Source organism: Marmota monax, unplaced genomic scaffold (genome assembly GCF_021218885.2).
Source record: "Marmota monax isolate L192 unplaced genomic scaffold, Marmota_monax_Labrador192_F-V1.1 WCK01_AAM20220418_F8-fsc00038, whole genome shotgun sequence".
Taxonomy (NCBI): Eukaryota; Metazoa; Chordata; class Mammalia; order Rodentia; family Sciuridae; genus Marmota; species Marmota monax.
Genome location: NW_026692498.1, coordinates 10,014,304 through 10,035,231, shown reverse-complemented (window position 1 = coordinate 10,035,231; position 20,928 = coordinate 10,014,304). Strand labels below are relative to the sequence as shown.

General features: G+C 47.4%; 3 protein-coding genes across 14 annotated transcripts; 1 reads left to right on the top strand and 2 right to left on the bottom strand.

Moving 5' to 3' along the window:
- Nucleotides 1–1,184: 1,184 nt before the first annotated feature.
- On the bottom strand, nt 1,185–6,087 carry Lrrn4cl (LRRN4 C-terminal like). The gene is made up of 2 exons (XM_046444595.2): nt 5,601–6,087; nt 1,185–5,159 (listed from the first exon to the last, which is right to left on the bottom strand). Exon 2 carries the CDS (start codon nt 5,152–5,154, stop codon nt 4,441–4,443), a length of 714 nt encoding a protein of 237 aa, XP_046300551.1. The 5' UTR covers nt 5,155–5,159; nt 5,601–6,087; the 3' UTR covers nt 1,185–4,440.
- An 802-nt stretch (nt 6,088–6,889) lies between these two features.
- Nucleotides 6,890–16,285, bottom strand: Bscl2 (BSCL2 lipid droplet biogenesis associated, seipin). 12 transcript variants are annotated; one of them, XR_009226879.1, is made up of 12 exons: nt 15,861–16,285; nt 13,956–14,272; nt 12,746–12,827; nt 10,134–10,277; nt 9,217–9,351; nt 8,957–9,054; nt 8,234–8,375; nt 8,047–8,119; nt 7,774–7,902; nt 7,605–7,685; nt 7,426–7,508; nt 7,017–7,152 (listed from the first exon to the last, which is right to left on the bottom strand). XR_009226879.1 is itself a non-coding variant. In XM_058579564.1 (11 exons), exons 2-11 carry the CDS (start codon nt 14,248–14,250, stop codon nt 6,980–6,982), a joined length of 1,236 nt encoding a protein of 411 aa, XP_058435547.1. In that variant the 5' UTR covers nt 14,251–14,272; nt 15,861–16,284; the 3' UTR covers nt 6,890–6,979. The 12 variants fall into 12 exon arrangements, 11 of the variants coding, with proteins under 11 accessions (XP_058435547.1, XP_046301463.1, XP_046301464.1 ...); XM_058579564.1 differs by lacking the exon at nt 7,426–7,508 and having other exon boundaries at nt 6,890–7,152; nt 14,072–14,272; nt 15,861–16,284; XM_046445507.2 differs by lacking the exon at nt 7,426–7,508 and having other exon boundaries at nt 6,890–7,152; nt 15,861–16,282.
- Nucleotides 16,286–16,390: 105 nt separating this feature from the next.
- On the top strand, nt 16,391–18,173 carry Gng3 (G protein subunit gamma 3). Its single transcript, XM_046445517.2, has 3 exons — nt 16,391–16,682; nt 17,058–17,157; nt 17,430–18,173. Exons 2-3 carry the CDS (start codon nt 17,059–17,061, stop codon nt 17,556–17,558), a joined length of 228 nt encoding a protein of 75 aa, XP_046301473.1. The 5' UTR covers nt 16,391–16,682; nt 17,058; the 3' UTR covers nt 17,559–18,173.
- Nucleotides 18,174–20,928: the final 2,755 nt, after the last annotated feature.

Sequence of the window (20,928 nt, the reverse complement as noted above, 5' to 3'; positions counted from 1 at the left end):
AAAATTAAAAAGACTGGGGGATTGGGGCTGGGGATGTGGCTCAAGCGGTAGCGCGCTCGCCTGGCATGCGTGTGGCCAGGGTTGGATCCTCAGCACCACATACAAACAAAGATGTTGTGTCTGCCGGAAACTAAAAAATAAATATTAAAAAAAAACTCTCTCTCTTAAAAAAAAAAAAAAAAAAAAAAAAGACTGGGGGATTGAGCTCTGTGGTAAAGCTCCTGTGGACTAAATCTCTAGTATCCAAAAATAAAATTTACAAAATATGTTTATTTAGGAGGTAGAATAATAATAATAATTATAATAATAATAAGTTATTCATATTGACTGACAGGGTTGTAGCTCAGTGGTAGAGCACTTGCCTAGTGTGTGAGGCACTGGGTTCAGTTCTCAGAACCACATATAAATAAAAAATAAAGGTCCATCAAAAAAAAAAGTTACTCATATGGAAAATATATGTATGTAACAGGGTTCACTTGATACTTTGACTATCTCTTGTGGCTTTGAAACTTACATGTTTTTTTTTTTTTTTCTTTTTCCCAATCTTCTTTTCCCTAACCTTCTCCTTCCTGACCGCCTCTCTGATCTTCTTTTCCCTGATCTTCCCTGATATTCTTTTCCTTAAACTTTTCCTCCCCAATCTTCTTGATCTTCTTTTCCCTAATCTTCCCCTTCCTGACCTCTTCCCTGATCTTCTTTTCCCTGATCTTCTCCTCCCTGTTCTCTCCTCCCTGATCTCATTTTCTCTGAATCACCTCTATAAAAGCCCCCTCTCAGGCTGGGGCTGGGGCTCAGCAGTAAAGCTCTCACCTAGTATATGCAAGGCCCTGGGTATTGTGTCCTACTACAACTAAAAAATAAATATTAAAAAAAAAAAGAAAAGAAATAAAAGCCTCCTGTTCCTGCAAATGAGCAGAATCACAGCCTTTGGGACAGGAGTCCCCTGTGTTTCTCCTTTGCTAGCAAAGCAATAAAGCTTTTTCCTTTTTCTCAAGACCTTGTCTTCATTATTGTATTGGTTTCAAGGACAATGACCGAGCTTTCAGTTACATGTACTTGAGGCTTAGTTGATTAACTCATATTTAATCATCATAACAGTCCCTATTCTGTATTATTATTAGTCATAGGAAACAGGCACAGAAAGATGAGATAATTCATCTAAGATCATAAAGGCAGTAGAAAGTAGCAGAGCTAGAATTCTACCATGCATTGTGTTTCATTAAACCTGTATGCTTTGTTGCCCCTCTCTATGGTAAAATGAAGAGCTTTTGATTTGGGCAATTTAAGCAGGAATCCTATCTGAACTCCTTAGTTGTAATTTCAAACCCTTTAGGACTTCAAATCTCTCATCTTTGAAAAGGTGATACTATCTCTTGGAATGTTCGTGGTAAGGCTTAAGTGAGAATGCATGAAAAGCATGTCTTTACTAATAATAGAGTGGGTGTCCTCATTCATAAGAGAATGATTGCTGAGGAAATAGTCATTAAATAAAAAGTCACAAGGTAATCACTACAATGTAATGCCACATGTGTTCTAGATAACAATCTAAATTTATTCTAATGGGGGCTGGGGATGTGGCTCAAGTGGTAGCGCACTCCCCTGGCATGCATGCAGCCCAGGTTCGATCCTCAGCATCACATAGAAACAAAGCTGTTGTGTCCGCCGAAAACTAAAAATAAATATTAAAAAATTTTCTCTCTCTCAAAAAAAAAATTTATTTTAATGGTCTAATCATTTTAAAAATGATCAAATTTTAGAGTATTGCCTATTTCAATTACTTCCAGAGGTGAATGCCTTCTCCTGGGTACTTAAATAAACAGGTGAGGATACACAAACAAGGATGTCCTTAAAACCACACTGAAGAAAATTTAAATGTTCCAACAAAGAGTGATGACTAAAGTTCTTTAAAGTACATTCTTTTGTAGGAAATCATGAGGCCTTTAACATATAAGGAGGTTATGATTTGCCAATGTTCAGCATTGTCTATGACTGAATAATGAGTGAAAAACAAAATATTTGTACTTTGTAAAGAATTGCTCTGCTTCTGGGAGGGGTGGTACCTTCCTGTAATCCTATTAGCTCAGGAGGCTGAGGCAGGAGGATTGTTAGTTCAAAGCCAGTATCAACAACTTATCCAGGCCCTAAGCCACTCAGCAAGACCCTGTCTCTAAATAAAATATTTAAAAGGGCTGGGGATGTAGCTCAGTGTTTAAGTACCTTGGGTTCAATTCCCAGTACCCAAAACAAAACAAAACAAAAAAAACTGCTCTACTAAGGGCAATTATGTCTTTTGATGCACATCAAACCAAAAGCCTTGTGCATGCTAGGCAAGCACTCTATGACTGAGCTATATTCCCAGCCTAATGGCTTTTTATGTATGTATTTTTTTTTTTACATGGGGATCTAACCCAGGGCCTCTTTCATACTAGGCAAGTGCTCTAGCACTGAAGTATACCCCCAGCAAGGGCAATTAAGGAAGAAGAGAAGTTTCACTTTGTATGTGTCAGTATTACTTGAAACTTGTATGTGTTTGTTTTACAATTAAATTTTTAAAAAGTTAGGGCCAGGGTATAACAGTGGTAGACTGCTTGCCTAGCATGCACAAGGCTCTGGGTTCCATCCCCAGCTCTTCCCGGGTTGAGGGGGAGGAGTTGTAAAACCAGTAAAGGTGAGGTTTATACTATGTAGCAACACAAAACAGGCTTTTCTATACCCAGCTTTCTTTTTTCTTTCTTTCCTTTCTTTCTTTCTTTCCAGTTCTGGGGATTAAACTCAAAGGTGCTCTTCAACTGACCTACATTCCCAACACTTTTTAATTTATTTCATTTCATTTATTTACTTATTTATTGTGGTGCTGGTGATTGAACCCAGGGCTTTGTACATGCAAGGCAAGCACTCTACCAACTGAGTTTTCCCCACCCTTTTAAAAATATTTTTTTAGTTGCAGATGGACATAGTACCTTTATTGTATTTATTTATGTGGTACTGAGACTTGAACCCAGTGCTACTCACATGCTAGGCAAGTGTTCTGCCACTGAGCTACTCAACCCTATCCCCCCCCCTCCTTTTTTGAGACAAGCCTTCCCTAAATTGCAGAGGCTGGCCTCAAACTTGTGATCTTTTCACCTCAGCTTATGGTAGCTGGAATTATAGGTGCTACATTCACTTAATTTAAAGATAAATTCAAGATGTGATTGCCTGAGGCATGCCTGTAATCCCAGTGGCTTGGGAGGCTGAGGCAAGAGGATCACAAGTTCAAGGCAGCCTCAGCAATTTAGTGAGACCCTAAGCAATTTAGCAGGCCCTGTCTCAAAATAAAAATTAAAAGGGCTGGGGATGCGGCTCAGTAGTTAAGTGCCCTGGATTCAACCCCCATTACCAATAAATAAATAAATAAATAAATAGAAAGTATGTATATGACTATGAAAAATAGATATCTACACAGAGAATTGAAGGGATCATGAGAAGTGACAATTTCTTTTAAATTTCCTTTAATGTTATCACAGTTGGTATACAATAAACACAAATGGGGGATTCCTTGATATTACTGTTGATTTGTCTTATTTTAATTAGCAAGAGCACGAATGAACTTGTGCCCGACAAAGGCTCGGGGCTTCCTTCTCTTCTGTTATCCCATCTCAGTCCTTAATCTCCACCCTCCTCAGAAACAGACTCTGATCCAGATATGCTCATCCCGGTAACTCGAGGAAAGGTCAAAGAAGACTGTGGCTCCCAGAAAATCTTATCCTGCAGAAGCTTATTCTAGAATGCCACTTAGGCTATGCAAAGTGCCAAAGTGGCAGTATCTTTTTGTCCCCCCCCCTTCTGAGGATTGAACCCAGGGGTATTCTACCACTGAGCTACTTCCCCAGTCCCTTTTTTTATTTTTTAGTTTAAAACAGAGCCTTGTTAAATTGTCCAGGCCACCAAGCCCAAGAGCAGAACCCTTTGAGGGTGTATGACAGGGGCTGACTTACGGCAGCCAAAGGGCAAATCTGGCCTGCTCACTGACGTATAAGACCTATGAGCTAAGAATGGGTTTTACATTTTTTAATGGTTATATTTTAAATGACTAGATAAGTACCTACATAATATCCTCAATGTTATACTTTTTTTGGGGGGGGTGGGGGGTGCTGGGGACTGAACCCAGGGCCTTGTGCATGTGAGACAAGCACTCTACCAACTGAGTTATGTCCCCAGTCCCCTCAATGTTATACTCTTAAACATACAAAACCTACTTAATAACTCTCTGACCCTCTCCACTTGTCTAGCTTTCAGGCAGGAACAAAGTGGCAAGCCCTGACCTAAATAAACTCTCAGTTCAGAGACCCCCAGCTGCGGCCCAGTTGTCTGGCGCCAGGCGGCAGCGGGCTGGCCCTTCTGGGAGCCAGCTGGTGCTCCGTGTGGGGCTGGGCTGCGCGGAAGTCCCCCAGACCCTCATCAGAGCGCCCCTGCGGCTTGGGCGGTGGCTGCGCGGCGCGGACAGCCCCAGCGCTCGCGGAGGCAGAAGTGCCAGATCAGGGCGACGCAGCTTAGCAGAGCCAGGGCTGTGCCCACCCCCACGGCCGCGTGGATTAGGGTGACCGGTCTGGGTGGCACGGTGAGCCGGCCGCAGGGCCCGAAGGCCGGGAAGGATACCTCCTCGAGGTCCTCCCCACCTGCCTGGGACACGCGGCTCTCCCCGGCCTCATTACCAGCCACCACGCAAACCACATAAGCGCCCCCAGGCTTAAGTCCCTTCAGTTCTGCTCTGCGGACCGTAGTGTTGAGTAGGGGGCCCTTCTGCGGAGCCCCGCTGCCTTCCCAAAGCAGCAGCCGGTAGTGGTGGACCGGGGAGGAGGGGGCACACCAGTGGACCTCGGCGCGGCCCTCTTCGGCCACAATGCGCACTTCTCCTAGGCGTGGCGGGTCCGGAGGCCGGGCAGGGCTGGACAGCCCCGGGCACAGGCAGGCCACCGGCCTGGCCTTCTGCAACTCATTGCAGGGCACCTGCAGGTGGCGGCAACGGTCGTAGTCACAGGGGACAGCCAGGAAAGGTGTGCTCACCGTCTCATCTTCCTCTTCTTCCTCGAAGTCTTGAGGAGTCAAGGGCTGAGCTTTGGGAACCGACAAGGTCAGGGCTAGGAGCCACAGAAGGCAGAGAGAGCCCAGCATGGAGTCTGGAAGGGAAAGGGTGAATAGGTAAAGGCTGTCATCCGTGCCTTAGGGCCCCTGCCTGGATAGAACCCAAACACAACAGGGAACCCAGATGATAAAAGAGGTAAGAAGAAGACCAGCTTCTCTTGACAAATGTTCCAAGTTACATGTTTGATTTTGGACAAAATGAAGCTATGGTCTGATATGTATCAGAGAAACACATGTGAGCAGCAACATTCGAAGTGCTAGAAAGTTAATGAATAAACAAAATGCTGGGAGGAGAAGGAGGGGAAAGGATTTACTCAGCCAAGAAAGGTGGTAGAATTCCCAGCTGCCACCCAGAGAAAAGATCTAAGTAAACCGAGGATCAGTCAGCAAGACATGCAAAAACCCAACAGGAAGACAAAGTGAGAAAAGACAAAACCGGAGGAGGAAACCAGGATCCTGGACTCTTCATTCCCCACCTGTTATCTGTGTGAATCCTGTCCAAGGAGTCCAGGACCCCACCTGATCGCTCTGGCCCACAGCAGCCCCTCACTAGCGGGAGACCTTGAGGGAATGGGAATCTGCAACCAGATGTCTGGGGCTATCAGGTTGAGGAGTCCTGAGGATAGTAGGCCGCGCTGCCTGCACTGTCAGTTTGTATCTTCAATTTTCTTTTGGCTGAAAGCTTTTGTACCCTTCAACTCTGATGTCACTACCTGGCCCCCTTCTCCACTCCCCTCCCCACTGAGTGCCAAGAAGAGGGCTGGTCCGCTCAGAGGGCCTGAGTCACGGGGCCAGGGTGGGGAAAGCCATGCACAGCAGTTTCAGCTGGAGCTCAGGATGCCTGGGTTCTGACAGAGGAGTGGAATGTGGAAAGTGGCCAGGAGCTGAGAATCCAAAGGCTGAAGTCATGTGAAGGGATGGGGAGGGAAATATTGGAGAGGGCCACCTGGCTGGTATAAGAGAGGAAAACAGCTGTGGACAGCATGGGGCCTGGGTTACAAAACGCTGTTTTGGTAAAAATCATACCACATGTATGGCAGTCATTTCCTGTCTTCTGTCTCCCAATGGACAGAGATGGGAGGGGTGTAGGGGCCAGAATGATGTATTCTAGCTCTTCAGACCCGCCCTAAATTATCCCCCTTCCATGAGACAAGTCACATGGATGAAGCGGGAAGCCTGCTAGTGGCCAGGATAAATTTTCTCCTTGTACTTCTTAGACTGTGGAAACAACTGCGCCTGAAACAGTCCAGGTCTGCAGGTCTTCCTGTGGGGCAGAGTTCCTTTAAGGGGCAGAGTTGAAGGTGCCTGGGGCACGCATGGCTGGCCTTCTTTCTTTGGGTAGTGGAGATTGAACTCAGGGATATAGCTCAGTGATAAAATGTCCTATCTTTTTTTAATTTTAATTTTTTGGTACTGGGGATTGAACTCAGGGGCACTCAAACACTGAGCCACATCCTCAGCCCTATCTTGTATTTTATTTAGAGACAGGGTCTCACTGAGTTGCTTAATGCCTCACCATTGCTGAGACTGGCTTTGAACCATGATCCTCCGGTCTCAGCCTCCCAAGCCACTGGGATTACAGGTGTGCGCCACTGCGCCTGGCTTTATTTTTTGAACAGGGTCTCTGTAAGTTGCTGAGGCTGGCCTTGAACTTGTGATCCTTCTGCCTCAGAGTTAGAGTTGCTGATCTACAGGCTATGTCTCCATGCCTGGCTGGACACAGGGTTTCAAACAGGCCTAAATCTACTTCAAAAGAGTCAGGAAGCAGCTGGCACAAAATAGTTTATTGAAGGGAACACAAGGGGAGATCCCAGGTGGGAAAGTGCTGGAATGTGAGGAATCTGTCCTCTTTTCTTTAGGAGCTGGAGCAGGTGGGGCGCTGTCTCAGAGCACCCATAGAGGGCTCAGAGCTGCCCAGAGTCTCAGGGGCAGGGGCAGGGGCAGACGCAGGGGCAGAAGCAGAGGCAGAGGCAGAAGCAGGCAGGTTGGCGTCAGTCAGCAGAGCAGCATCTTCCCAGGAGCCTGAACCTGGGCCAGGAAAAACCAAAAAATCTCAAATGCGATATCAAATTAACCCAGGGTCCTACTCCATCCAGCCCATGCATTCCAGTGTTGGGGACCGCAAAACAAGTCAAGATGGCGCCTGGCAGTTTGCCAGGAGGAGTGGTTTGTGAAGCAAACCACTCCAATAAGGAATCCCCACCAAGCCATTAGGACGGTGGGGATTCCTTATTGGCTGACTGCTGTATCTAGATGATGCTAATTGAGTCAAGCTGTGTGTAATCAGTTAGGTATATATACCTCTGCTGTTCTGCAATAAAGCAGCTCCCGCTACCTTGGGTGCCCGCTACCTTGAGTTCCCGCTCAGTTCCCGCTGAGTTTCCCTACAATAAAGCAGTTCCCGCTTCAACCTTCAAGTTGCTTGTCACCTCCCGGTTATTTTGCCCAGCTGGACTGCGGCATCCCAGGGTGCCCCTCACCATCACTGGCCTCCCGCTCCAGCTCCTCCTCTCCACTCAGGGGCTGCTGGTCTGGCTTCTCCTCCTCAGACAGCTGGCCCTCTGTGGCCAAGAGTAGGGCTGAGTCAGACCCAGATGCTGAAGGACAGGGCTGAGATGTCAGGAAGGAGGGATTACTGCTGCACCATACCTGTCCCTGAGGGATCTTCAGGGCTCTCACCATCTTCTGTCACATCTGACAGTTGAGTTGACTCCTCCTGTCCTTCAGGCCCTGCTCCTCCAAAATAAGTAGAGGACAGGATGGGTAGGGTGGCTGTGCCTAGAGGGCAGTGCCTACGTCACCTCTTTCAGCCTCCTCTTCCACCCTTAGCTCAGCATGTGAGTGCTTTTATGCCTCACACTGGAGGCAGGCAGCTCTGCTTGCCTAACCACCTCACCTCCCTAACAGCCCCTCAAACAACACCTTTACCAGGCTGATGAGTAGAGATCCTTCGTTGGCCTTCCTTCTGGGAAGTCTCTCTTTTTCGGATATTAACCTGTAGAAGAGAAAGGACTGAGCAGTGAGTACTGACTTTCCTCACCAGAGATGTCCCTGCCCACCCAAATAAACATCCTCAAAGGAAGAAAAAGGGGTCACTGCCCCTTGCAACCTGCAAAGAGAAGCGATGTCGGGGCCAGATGCCCCCCCACACCCACTGCATGTAGCTGAAGAGCACAATGACGCTGAGGAAGGTAAAGTTGCTGGCAACACCTATGAAGGCGCAGGTCATCGGGAAGTTGTATAGCAGGTACCTGAGGCAGGAAATAGCAACAGGAGTGGAGCAGCCATTACCAAACAGCATCAACTTTCTAATTTCCCAAGCAACTCAACTGAGTTTGGTTAGAGCTAGCCTCTGCCTCCATGTTCCCTGCCCACCCCCTCCCAATTATCAGACCTTGCTGCATCAAGCACTAATAAAGACTAAGGACTCTGGGTAGTCTCAGCATTGCAGGGCCACAGGCAATGACCTTGATTTTGGCCAATTCTGCTAAGCAAATGAATCAAGACAGTAGCAGTGTATGTATAGTTTACCTTATTTTTGAAATGGGACTTTTACTATGTTGCTCAGGCTTACCTTGAACTTGTAATCTTCCTGTCTCAGCCTCCCAAATAGCTGGGATTTAGGCATGCACCACAATGCCAGACTCATACAGGTATTTTTGACGTTTCCCTGGGAGCCAATATGCTAATGTGCAGCAAGGGCAAGAATCTCTGGCCTTTGAAAAACTCAAACCAATGCTGCTCTGTTAACCTATTACCTTTACTTGGGAAACTCTTCATTTAAGGACAGCATCCAGGAGAGCTGTCAAGGTCTATTTCAGTGGTTCCTCACCTGAGCCCAGTGAAATGGGCATGGATGCGAAGGTAGGCTCCATACATCTGGATACGCTTGCTGTGGATCTCAATAATTGCTCCAGTTGTTGGCACATACTAAGAGGGGTGGAGAGAGGGCAGCATCAAGCCAGGGTCTTGATACTGTCACTCTTGATCCTACCAGCCCCATCTGAGGCCTGCTCTGAAACCAGAGGCTCCTGGAATACAATTCTGGGCTGACAAGAGGGCGATCTCCTGGTCAGCCTTCACCTCACTCACCGAGTTCTCTCTATAGTCCGCATAGAGTTCCACCTCCAGGAGCTGCTTCTGCTCAGCAAAGCCAAACAGAAGGAGGCTAGAGAAGACCAGCGTGTCAAGCATCTGGAGCAGGTCTGAGCGGTAATGCAGCATTACCTGCCAGGGCCAGGAGGCAGAAATTGGGGTCAGGTATCCAGGTTCCCACAGCTTTCCCCTATCCCTGAGCGGTCCATGCAGGCTGCTCCTCCCTCAGGCTCCCTGCTCCTCACCTCCACTTCCTATTCCCCTGTGTCCACTAAACCATTCCACCTACTCAACCTCTGCCCATGACTTGACCACATTTCTCCATTCCAGTACAGCAAAGGCCCCTCCTCTAAGACACCTTTCCAGGTGAAGTGTAACATTGTCTCTGCCTTTCCCCAAAACAGTTCTGTCATCCAGGATGGGATCCAAACCCCAGCACATCATCTGCTTTCCCCCAAGACAGACATTCATGATGAGGTTCTACTGACAGTTCATGCAACAGTGAGATCCCAATGTTGATTAAACATCTACCATGTGTGAGTTAAGAACTGCATTCACATTTCCTCCTACAGTACTGATCGAGGCAGTTACTATGGTACCCATTTTATACTACTTTATGCCTCATGAGTTGTCTGATGTTCCGTGGCTGGCATGTTTCTGGTGAGGATCTATCCGCATGGCTCTAGATCTGTTTTCTGAGAGCTGCTCCACTCTTCACGTCTACTCCAAAGCTGGATGTGCTCATGATGTGCTAGGGAGTTTGGAAAATGTTTGTCTTGGTAAGCAGATTTCTCCTCCCTTATCCTGACGTGTCCTCTGACCTCAGTGCCAAGATTTTCTCCTGAAGCCCTACCCAGATATTCTGACTCTGCCATCATTCTTCACAACTTCCCAGACAGGCCATGAATACTTACCGAACGGGAAGAGGTGGAGATGATTCGGCCACCTCTGGTGTAGCATGAAACAGTGACCAAAAACATGCCCAAATCTTGATTCACAGGAGACTCTGGCAATTCAAGCTCTAAGGTGATGCGATATGGCTGTCCATACATCAGCACCTGCCCAAAGTAGCCCCCATTTCATTTCAAAAACTGTTTTGTTTTTTTTTTAAATTATACTGTCCAAGTTCTATCTTCCAAATATTCTGCCACCCCCTTGGTTAGCCCAAAGGCCTTCCAACGGTTTGTCCAGATAAGGTGCTGCCCCCTTCTGGTGGCTGGGTACCTCCACTTCCATATCCTATTGGCTCTTCTGAATCAGTCCCAAAAGGCTCTGTCATATTTCTTTCCCAAAAGTGAATGGTCATGTTGCCAACTGGGCCATCTGTGACTCAGGCCTGTGCACTGGTGAGGCTGCCCCTCTTGGGATCAGCTGCCCTCAATGTTATTAATTAACCAAGCACCAGAAGTGCTCAGCCTCCCTAGCCAGCTCTCTCACAATCATTGTTAGCAGCAGCATCTTGATGTCATTCTGGGTCCCTAATCTTTTTTTTTTTTTTTAAATATACCTTTATTTATTTATTTAAAAGTATTTTTCTAGTTTTTTTTTTTTTAATTTTAATATTTTATTTTATTTTTTTTATTTCTCGGCGGACACAACATCTTTGTTTGTATGTGGTGCTGAGGATCGAACCCGGGCCGCACGCATGCCAGGCGAGCGCGCTACCGCTTGAGCCACATCCCCAGCCCCTTTCTAGTTGTTGATAGACTTTTATTTTATTCTTTTTTGTGTGTGTGGTGCTGGGGATTGAACCCGGGGTCTTGTGCCTGCTAGGCAAGCACTCTACCAACTGAGCTATATCCCCAGCCCTATTTTATTCTTTTATATGCAGTGCTGAGAATCGAACCCAGTTCCTTATACATGCCAGGCAAGTGCGCTACCGCTGAGCCCCAGCCCCAGCCCCTTATTTATTTATTTTTATGTGTACTGAGGATTGAACCCAGGGCCTCATCCATGCTAGGCAACAACTCTACCACTGAGCAACACCTCCAGCCTCCCTTTATCTTTTTTTTTTTTTTAGATAAGGTCTAAGTTGCTTTAAACTCCTAAGTCAGGTGATCTTCCTACCTCAGCCTTCTAAGGAGCCAGGATTATACACCTTAATCTGGGGTTTGAGTCCCTATCTTGGTCCTGCTGGTGGGTGCCTACCATCACCCCTCATACCTCCCACAATGGGAGTTTTTCACTGGTCTAAACCTCAAAATGTTAAGGTTTTCCTAACCATTCCTATATTCTTATAATTGAATCATGTATTTATTTTTTGGTGCTAGGGATTGAATCCAGGGCCTCATACATACTAAGCACATGCTCTACGACTGAATTTCACCCCCAAGCTCCTCCAACCCCCTCTAATGATTCTTGTCTAGCAGATGACCCCTCAGAGTGGTATATGAGAAATCAGAGCTAGCCAGGCATAGTGGTGCACACATGTAATTCCAGCAACTTAAGAAGCTGAAGCAGGAGGATCACAAGTTCAAGGCCAACCTCAGCAACTTAGTGAGGCCTTTAGGTAATTTAGTGAGACCTTGTCCAAAATAAAAAAAATAAAAATGGCTGGGGATGTTTCTTAGTGGTTAAGTGCCCCTGGGTTCAATCCCCAGTACTAAAAAGGAGAAAGGGTCTAGGCTAAGTTGCTGAGGCTGGCCTTGAACTCATATCTTCCTGCCTCAGTCTGTGGAGTTGCTGAGATTATAGGCATGCACCACCATGTCCAGCCTTCAAGATCCTTTTTAAGTTCAGGGATTCTATCCTTTATTAGAACTTCCACAGGTTGCTTAGTCTTTGTATGCATTTATCAGAATTCTCAGGTTTTATTTTATTTTTTTAGACATAGATGGACCTTTATTTCATTCATTTATTTGTATGCGGTGTTGAGAATCAAACCCAGTGCCCCACACATGCTAGGCAAGTGCTCTACCACTGAGCCACAATCCCAGCCCAGAATTCTCAGTTTGTTTAAATCACAATGGCATGTGGCCAGTCCTCTGGCACAATACCCTTTGAAATAACAGGTCACATACTTATCAACTATTTCATAATTTTATATACAAGCCTTTAAAACTCTGGGATAGATGCCATTCTATTCCAATGAAACAGTTGATTTATTCACCTAAATCCAAAACACACTACTGACATTATCTAACAGATATGACCTGTCTGAAACAAGTCATGTCTCACCTGTTGAGAATGAGAATATTCCTAATGTCTGCTGCAGAAAGATCAAAACACACTATTCATTTAGATTCTAATTTCTCTTCAACTTCTGTTTCCTTCCTCTTTTTTATATGTATTATTTTAGTTGTAGTTGAACACAATACCTTTATTTTATTCATTTATTTTTATGTGGTGCTGAGGATTGAACCCAGGGTCTCTCACATGCGAGGCAAGTACTCTACCGCTAAGCCACAACCCCAGCCCCGCTTTCCTTCCTCTTGTCTCGTACTCAATCCCTGTTCTCCCCATCTTAAGCCCTACTATCTCAAGTCATCAAAACTCTAATTAACTTCCCTGTATCTCCCATACTCACCCGATCACGTCCACTTTTAGCCAGCGAGACATTGGCAACAGGAAAGGAGCAGAGTGAGGTCGTGGAGGAATCACAATCGGTCCTAAATGAGAAGGGGGAATGATACTCTGCTAAGTTAGAGTCCACTTATATCTGCAATTCTTTTGGGTTCCTAGGGTTCCTTTCTCTCCCCAATTCTTTCTGATAGGTGAACAAATGTGACCAGTAGATTCAAGATACTAGAATGATTTTTTTTTCAGACTTCCCCCCAATTCTCTTCCTGCTACTTCAGTTTATTGCCTCTCATGGGAACCTACAGATATGGTGTTTCTAAAGACTCCTTTGAAGAACTTGATAAAATATAGATTCCAGGGTCCTAACCCAGAGATTCTGATTCAGTAGTTATAGTCTGGTCCCTATTTTGAGAAAACTCCCCAAAATGGTCTATAGATGACTTTTAAAGTCATTAAACTGATAAATTGTAGGGAAAACTCTATATAGTATGTAGGTATGCAACATACACCTGGGCATGTACATACACTATTATGGCAGGAAAGATCATAGGTTTCTTAGGATCTATGTCCCCTAAAAGTTTAAGATCTACCTTAGAAATTTCAGTGCATGACTAGGGATTCAGGACAGGGGAAAAAAAAAAAAGATTGGACCACTGATAATAATGTCCCCTTCAGCTGATTGGTCCTATACCCATTCTTAGGAATAAGAGAAAGAATCTGACAGTGAAGGAAATGGGAAAGAATAAGGGGCCAGGCAAGTAATAGGACTCTGGGAGTCAAGTTTTTGTACCCAGTCACCTTGTATTTCCACAATCTATTGTGCAGCAGACTATTTAGGACAGGAGGCAGTAAAGTAAAAGGCAAAGGAGATATTTCCTAATACTTCTGCTGAAAGCCAAGTGAGTTTTGAGATGCCCAAGGGGTTGGATTGGTTCAAACTTCTACAGTGGCTCTGAGAGAGGTTTGATAGAACCTAAACAGAACTGACCCGTATTTTTTAACCAGAAATAAGCGACCACAGGTAGAACTAGCACCCTAAAATCCTACCATCCCAGACCTGATCCCGCCTTGGGTTGTGGTAGGTGAGAAGTTCTGTTAGCACAACAGGCTCAAGTTTCCTCTTCTGTAAATGAGGGGACTGAAATGAATAAGCTCCAAGGGTCCTTGCAGCAATTCTCACACAGGATTCCTCCATTCTGACAGAAGTCCCCTCTCACCTATAGTAGAAATGCACAGGGCTGAGGTGGCTGACTGTCGGCATGTAGGAATAGTAGAAGGAGCCATAGAGAAAGACAGACACCCAGAGCAGGAGGAGGATGGTGCAGAAGAGTACCCCAAACTGCAGCAGCAGCCTGCGGGCACGGCCTGCCAAGACATGGCCCACTTCCTGGGCCCACAATAAGGCAGGTACTGGTGGATCATTGACCATGGCAGGGAGAGCAGGGGGTCTAGCCCCAGATTCAGGTCTTGCGTTCTTAGCTGCTCTGCCACCTGGACGCCACCCCTGGCCATGGGATGAGGCAGCTGGCGGTTCCTGGAAAAAAGAAAAAAATGAAAAAAGAATGATTCCTTCCCTTAAGCAGGTGGGGACAAAAAAGACAAGTTAATTAGACTGGGGAAACCAGAGATAGCAGGGTAAAGCAAAGTCATTTTTTTCATATGGCCTTTCTCCAAGTGGTTGGGCTTCCTAGCCAATTATTCCTTCCTTTCCCTTTAATACCTTTGCCCCAGTGTCAGTGCTTCTCAGTTGAACTCTTTCCCCAGAAGCATCTGATTTTGATGCTTGATACTCATTCATAGCTAGCAATACATAAAACAGAGAATGAGCATCTTAACATTCTCTCAAAGCAATTTTATGCCAGGCCCACGGTGCCTGCCTATAATCCCATGCTGGAGGTTGAAGTCAGCAATTTACAGAGATCCTATCTCAAACAAACAAGGGCTGGGGTGTAGCTTAGTGGTAGAGTGACCCTGGGTTCAATCATCTCTTTAACCCACACGATGACACGAATCCACAGTGCCAGGTGGTTGCACGGAGAGGATGCACGACTTGCCTACGGTCGCACAGCAGGACTCAAAGCCAGCAGCCTAAGAGCAGTCACAATTGCCTCCCGAGCTTCTCTCCACCTCCAGCTGCGCTAGCTTCGGGTAGGTGCTCCGCACGCCCGGCAGGGCGTCTTGCAGCCAACGGCTGCTCCCCGCCAGTCCCCTCGGGCCCGGTGGTGGGCGCGGCGCGGGAGCCCCCACCTAACTGCGCCACCATGGAAACCAGCCCGCCCGCCGCCACAGCACTGCAGACTCACCAGCCTCGCGCGCTGCCGAGGCAACGGCGAGAAGGAATTTCCGGCTGTCGGAGAAGTCCCGCCCCTTTCTGCCGTCAGCCATTGCAGTCTGGGGGCGGGGCCTCATCAGGGGCGTGACCTGACAAGGGGCGGGGGCCCTGTCTCTTCCGGCCCCCCCGTCTCTCTGCAGCCCTACACCCTGGACCATAGGGGCAAGACGCCTCCCTCCAGGCTCCGAGAGATGTGCCCCAGGGCATGTTCTGACTCAGCAGAGTCCCCTCAGCCTTCTGCTGGGGCACGGCCGTTTGCCCATACCCTTCACCACCGGCCACTTAACTCCCGAAGCTGGGGGGGGGGGGACGCGGGCTACGATTTTTATCCCTCAAGGCTCTTAGAAACTGTACATGTCCAAGGCGGGGAGTATTCCTTCAGGGGATGTTGTATTCTGCGGGAACCAGTCCATCCCGGGTGTTGCGCAGGTGGCCGGCCTGCTGTCACTATTTACAAGCGTGTCAATATTGCAGTCTCGCCATTGGTCTCCAGCTCTTAGTGAGTGATCAACCTCCTCTGATCCTAAGTGGACACACTCTCCCTAAAACATTAGTTTAGGTCTTGGCAGATGGCGTCTTATATTTTGTATCTATCTTAAGTTCCTTCACTTTGCAAAATCAAATGTGCGTACATCTTTGCATAATGCTGCAGGCGTGGGAGTACCTATTCAAAATGTCTGAAAATTTTCCAAATCAATACACCTTCCCTCGCTATTTGCTACCCTCCACCCTCCCCCAAGCCCACCTATTTCCAAAATATTTCCACTGACTCCCAAACAAGGCCCCTTACCTCCTCTTTGTCGGATCCTTTGATCTGGTCTCCGCACACCTCTTTGCCCCCAGCTTCTCCTTCTCTTTGATCTGCCATTTCTTTAGACATCTTCCTGTCCCTGGATCTCCGACTCAAAAGTCACTTGTGGCTAGACTGTAGTGATCTAGAAGCTGATCACCTGTAGCGCGTCACATTTTCCTGGGTATGGGGAATGGAGGATTCCTGGGAGAGAAACGAAGATTCAGGTGCTAAGTGCTGTGTCAGGGTAGAGAGGAAGGGAGGAGGGGGCCGACTGCCCAGCTGATGTCAGATTTTCAAATGAGCAGGGTCCCCCACAGCCAGTAAAGACTCCACTGCAGGGGCTGTCACAGGCCTAGACCACCCCATTTGAGGGGGGAGTCTGCTTCGGCCTCAGCTCCTTTGGAGAGGGCTTTAGTCCAGGCTTGGGATGCCTGCAGTGGGGGAGGGGCAGGTAGTGAGACAGTAATAGTGGGGGTGTGCTCAGGGGATGCAAGTGGCAGCCAGACTCCCCCACTGGCCAGGCAGTTGGTATGCTCCAGGATTTGAGCAGCTCCTTCTAGCATCCTTCATCCTTCAGGTATCAGGCATCTAGGCACTGCTTGAGCTGCAGAAATTGAGACCACCCCTTCACGGACCTCAGGCCTGACCCTTTCCCAGTAGCCTTTTTTGTATTATCTGCTTCTGCATCAGATATTTTCAGCTGCAACTCCCTGCAGGGTGGGGCACCCCCCCCCCATCTGAGGCAGTTTTTGGTGCCCCCCCTCCCCCACTGACCTTACACTCCAGGGCTGAGGCTGCTGCTGCCGCCTGCCACTTCAGGTGAGTAGGGAGCAGCTTGTTTTTTTATCCTATTGGGATTCAAGGAGGGTAGGTGGGGGTGATATGCCCTCCTCATCAGGGTGGGGCTCTTTTTGGTTGAGGCTTTTAGAACTGGGAACACACCTGGCTTGAAGGACTGAAAAAACCTTAGATCATTTGCATGTTTGATGACCTGGGGTCCAGGCCATGTGGCCCACCGTCTCCTATTTTTCCACTGAGGAAGACAGGGATGGGACAGGCAACCAGAGAGGGTTGGGATAAGAGGGAAACAAAATATTGGGGCATGACTCCACCCTTGTAAAGGTTGGTGAGGAGTAAGCACAGAGGGGGCCTTTTAGCTGAGACAGCTCTGAACTGTCACTCTCTTTTCTCCAGGATGAAAGGGGAGACTCCTGTGAATAGCACCATGAGTATTGGGCAAGCTCGCAAGATGGTGGAACAGCTAAAGATTGAGGCTAGCCTGTGCCGGATAAAGGTGGGTGGGACCCTGGCTTGATTAGTTGGCCAGGCCTTACTGTGTGGTAGGTTTCCAAACCTCCTGATAAGAGATGCTTCTTTCCTCGACTTCCTGAGGTTAGGGGAGGAGGCTGGGGCTCTGCTAGGAGAGCTAACCCCAGGTTTCTGTGGGGATGAGGGAGAAGACAGTCTCAAGGAGCCCTACCCATGGTAAAAGATACCCCCTTTGGAAAGAGGCTGTAGTCCCTTTCAAGGGTTCTGGCTAACTTCCTTCTTATGGCTGTGTCCTAGGTGTCCAAGGCAGCAGCAGACCTGATGACTTACTGTGATGCCCACGCTTGTGAGGATCCCCTCATCACTCCTGTGCCCACTTCGGAGAACCCCTTCAGAGAAAAGAAGTTCTTCTGTGCCCTCCTCTGAGCTACTTAGTTCCTACTCTCCTCACCTTTCCCTCTCCGTCCTTCCTTAGGTCGGTAACTGTGGAGAGCTTCAGAGGCTCCCCGCAGCCCATTCCTACCCTTGCCCCGCCCTGTGAGGTTATCTGAAGCACAAGACCCTGCTCACCCACATCGACCCCTCTCCTCACCCTCTGCGGCCAACCCCAAGCAACCCGTGACTAGGGCACTCTTAGCTCTACGATCAGAGAGGTTTCTGCCAAACTGCCAGCGTCCTGTCCACGTCCCTCTGTGACCCGTTCAGACAATGGAGAGAGGGACGCGCCAGGTGCCTGCTCTCAGTCACACCGGGAGCTACTGGAAGGTTAAAGCCATTTAAAGAATAAATTCATCCAGAACCTCAGAGGGCAGCTCCTGTGTTAGCATTCTTGGGGTAGAGGATCCTAGACAACAGATTTGCCATACCCCGGAAACAGGGCCAAAGAAGGTTAGACGTTGTCAAGGATGGGAGCTCAGCGGGGCCGGGGTGGCGGCGCATCGCCACTGGGAGAGGTGTTACAGCGGACACTCAGAAGCTGCGGGGATCGTACACACACCCACACGCGCGCGCACACAGAAGGCAAGTAAGCATGAAACAGACTAAACAGGGTAGGTTTAGGGGGCTGCGGGAAGGTAGTTGCTGGCCGACCCTCCCTTAGGAGTGGAGGGGCGGGGCGCGCGGGGCGGGGCGGACCGGGCACCGCACCGGGGCCGCTTCGTGCTAAGATGGCTGCGCCCGCTGTGTGGTTCAACATGGCTGCCGCCCGGCCGCGTCAACATGGCGGCCTCCACACCGGGCGGCCCGCCGTACGGGATGCTCTCAAAATGGCGGTGCCCAGAACATCGGGCGCTCCCAATATGGACCCTTCTGTGTTCGTCGATCTCAAAATGGCTGCTCCTACCCTTACGAATTCGGTGCCTGCACCCCGCAGTTTTGAACCTGACGACCGCCGCGTGGTGTCCAAGGCACACGGGCAGCCATAAGGATGGATCATAGGACAAAAGGGCTCCAGTTAGCAAGCGTGGCCAGCGCTGATCGCGTGGATTTTAGGGGAAAAATGAAGGTTTCTGTATCTCGCCAAGTAGACTCCCTTTGAGGCGGCAATGCAAAATAGGGGTCTCTTCCTGGCACCATCTTTTTGGCGCAGGCCTGTAATCCCCGCGAGTAAAGAAGCTGATGCAGGGGGATGGCAAGTTCAGGCCAGTCTCAGCAACTCAGCAAAGCCCTAAGTAATGTAATACGATGCTGACTCAAGATAAAAAAAATAAAAATGGTCAGGGATGTGGCTCAGCAGTTAAGTGCCCAGGGGTTCAATCTCTGATACAAAACAAGGCAAAACAAACAAACAAAAAACATCTGTAACTGTTTTTTTGTGGTGCTAGGGATCGAACCCAGGGCCTAGAGCATGCAAGGGAAGCACTCTACCAACTGAGCTATATCCCCAGCGCAGTATCCCAATATCTCATTAACTTAAGGGACCCATTCTTCCTGGGAAAAGCCTAGGCCAACTCTTGTTTTGTGCCTGGACATGCTTGGAGTATAGAGAGGCTGACCTGCTGTAGTAGTAAGGTGACCTGTATTCAGATATAACCTTTCACCCCAGCTTCCCCACCCCTTCTCACAGGAAATCAACAAGGGGAGAGGAAGAGAGGAAACCAAAGGAATAAAGAGTATTTTATCAGCAATTCCAAAAGATGACCTCATGAGCTCCAAGGGTACCCTTGAAACAGCAGCATTTCACTGTTGATGGAATTTCTGAGCCCTAACAGATTCTAGAGGCCATCTAATTAATTCCCTCACCCTGTAGGCTAAGAAACAGAAAATAACCTGGTTGCACTCCAAACCCCATTTTGTTCAGAAAATCTGCTTAGTTCCTTCTGTTACTTGTGAAAACTACAGGAAGGCTCAGGTCTGTCATAATTCCTGCATGCTGACAATGCCTGGCACATAGCAGCCACTCAATGAATGGATTGTACTGTGAAGTGACAAGCAGAGCATAGAGAATAAGAACCCTTCCCTTTTCCTGCTGCATCACAGTGCTGGGCAAATTCCAGGAGAGTAACTGAAAATTTCCACACCAGCTCAGCCTTGGTAAAAAGCCAAATGTGTTCAATAAATGTAACCTTGGCATTAGGTTAAAAAAAAAAAAAAATCACTCTGGTTGGGGGAAAATAGCGCTAGGCAGTTACTATAGACAGGCACAAATTATAAATAACCATTAAAAACAACACATTAGGGCTAGGGGGATAGCTCAGTGGTATCACACTTACCTAGCATTTATGAGACGGGTTCAAACCTTAGTACCTGGGTGGGGTGATAATTAATTTAGCTCTAACAATAAATGCCCAGTGAATAGGCAGTGATCAAAATCAAGAATGACATTTAGGGTACAGGTTTTTTTTTTTAAGTTGTAAACAAACATACCTTTATTTTTTTAATGTGGCACTGAGGATGGAACCCAGTGCCTCACACATGCAAAGCAAGCACTCTACCACTGAGCTACAACCCTAGTCCCTAGGGTACAAAGTTTTAAGACCCTGAAATCTGAATGTGTCACCTACAGAAGCGGGGGTTTGTTAAAACAGTGTCTACATTAATACCACTCAGACATGGTATATACTAAGAGCCTATGATCTGTCAGCCTTAATGATGAACAACCCCACCATTAGAAATTGCAGTTACAGGGCTGGGAGTTTGGCTCAGTTGTAGAGTGCTGGCCTAGCTCTGGGTTCCATCCTCAGTACCGCCAAAAAAAAAAAAAAAAATTTATAATCAGTTCAGTGCTAGCAACAAGAGTGCTTTAATTTACCTTCTTAGTTTTCAAATTCACTATAAAGCACCCCCAAATATCTGTTGAATGAGTAGGCTTTTCCTCCAAGGTAGTCATCACTCATAAATAAATAAACTTATTTCCTTTCATATATGGACCCTTACATTTAACCCCAAATATCCAATGATTTTTATCACAGTCCAAGTATACAGAGGTGAAGTTAAAATTTATTTTCTTCTACTCTAATGGCTCAAGCTCTTAGCATAATCAAGAGCTAAGAACCCTGGCCCCCTCACCGCCAATGTACAGCTGGCTCCCATGTGAAGTATGGTAGAAAAGGAAGGCAACAGCAGCCATGCAAGGGAAAGCCATCCTTGGTTGGACCCAGTGCAACTTGAGAAATAAGCTTTAAAAAACATAAACGAGTAAACACAACCCAGTCAGTGCAGCCACAGGAGAAAGGGTGAATTCAATCCAAATGGTTATTTATTCTAAAACTGGAAGCTACTGTGCCTACATTTTTGCCAGAATGTTGTAATGAGAACAGGGGAGGAAAAAGTTACAGATGTAAACAATGACACAGTT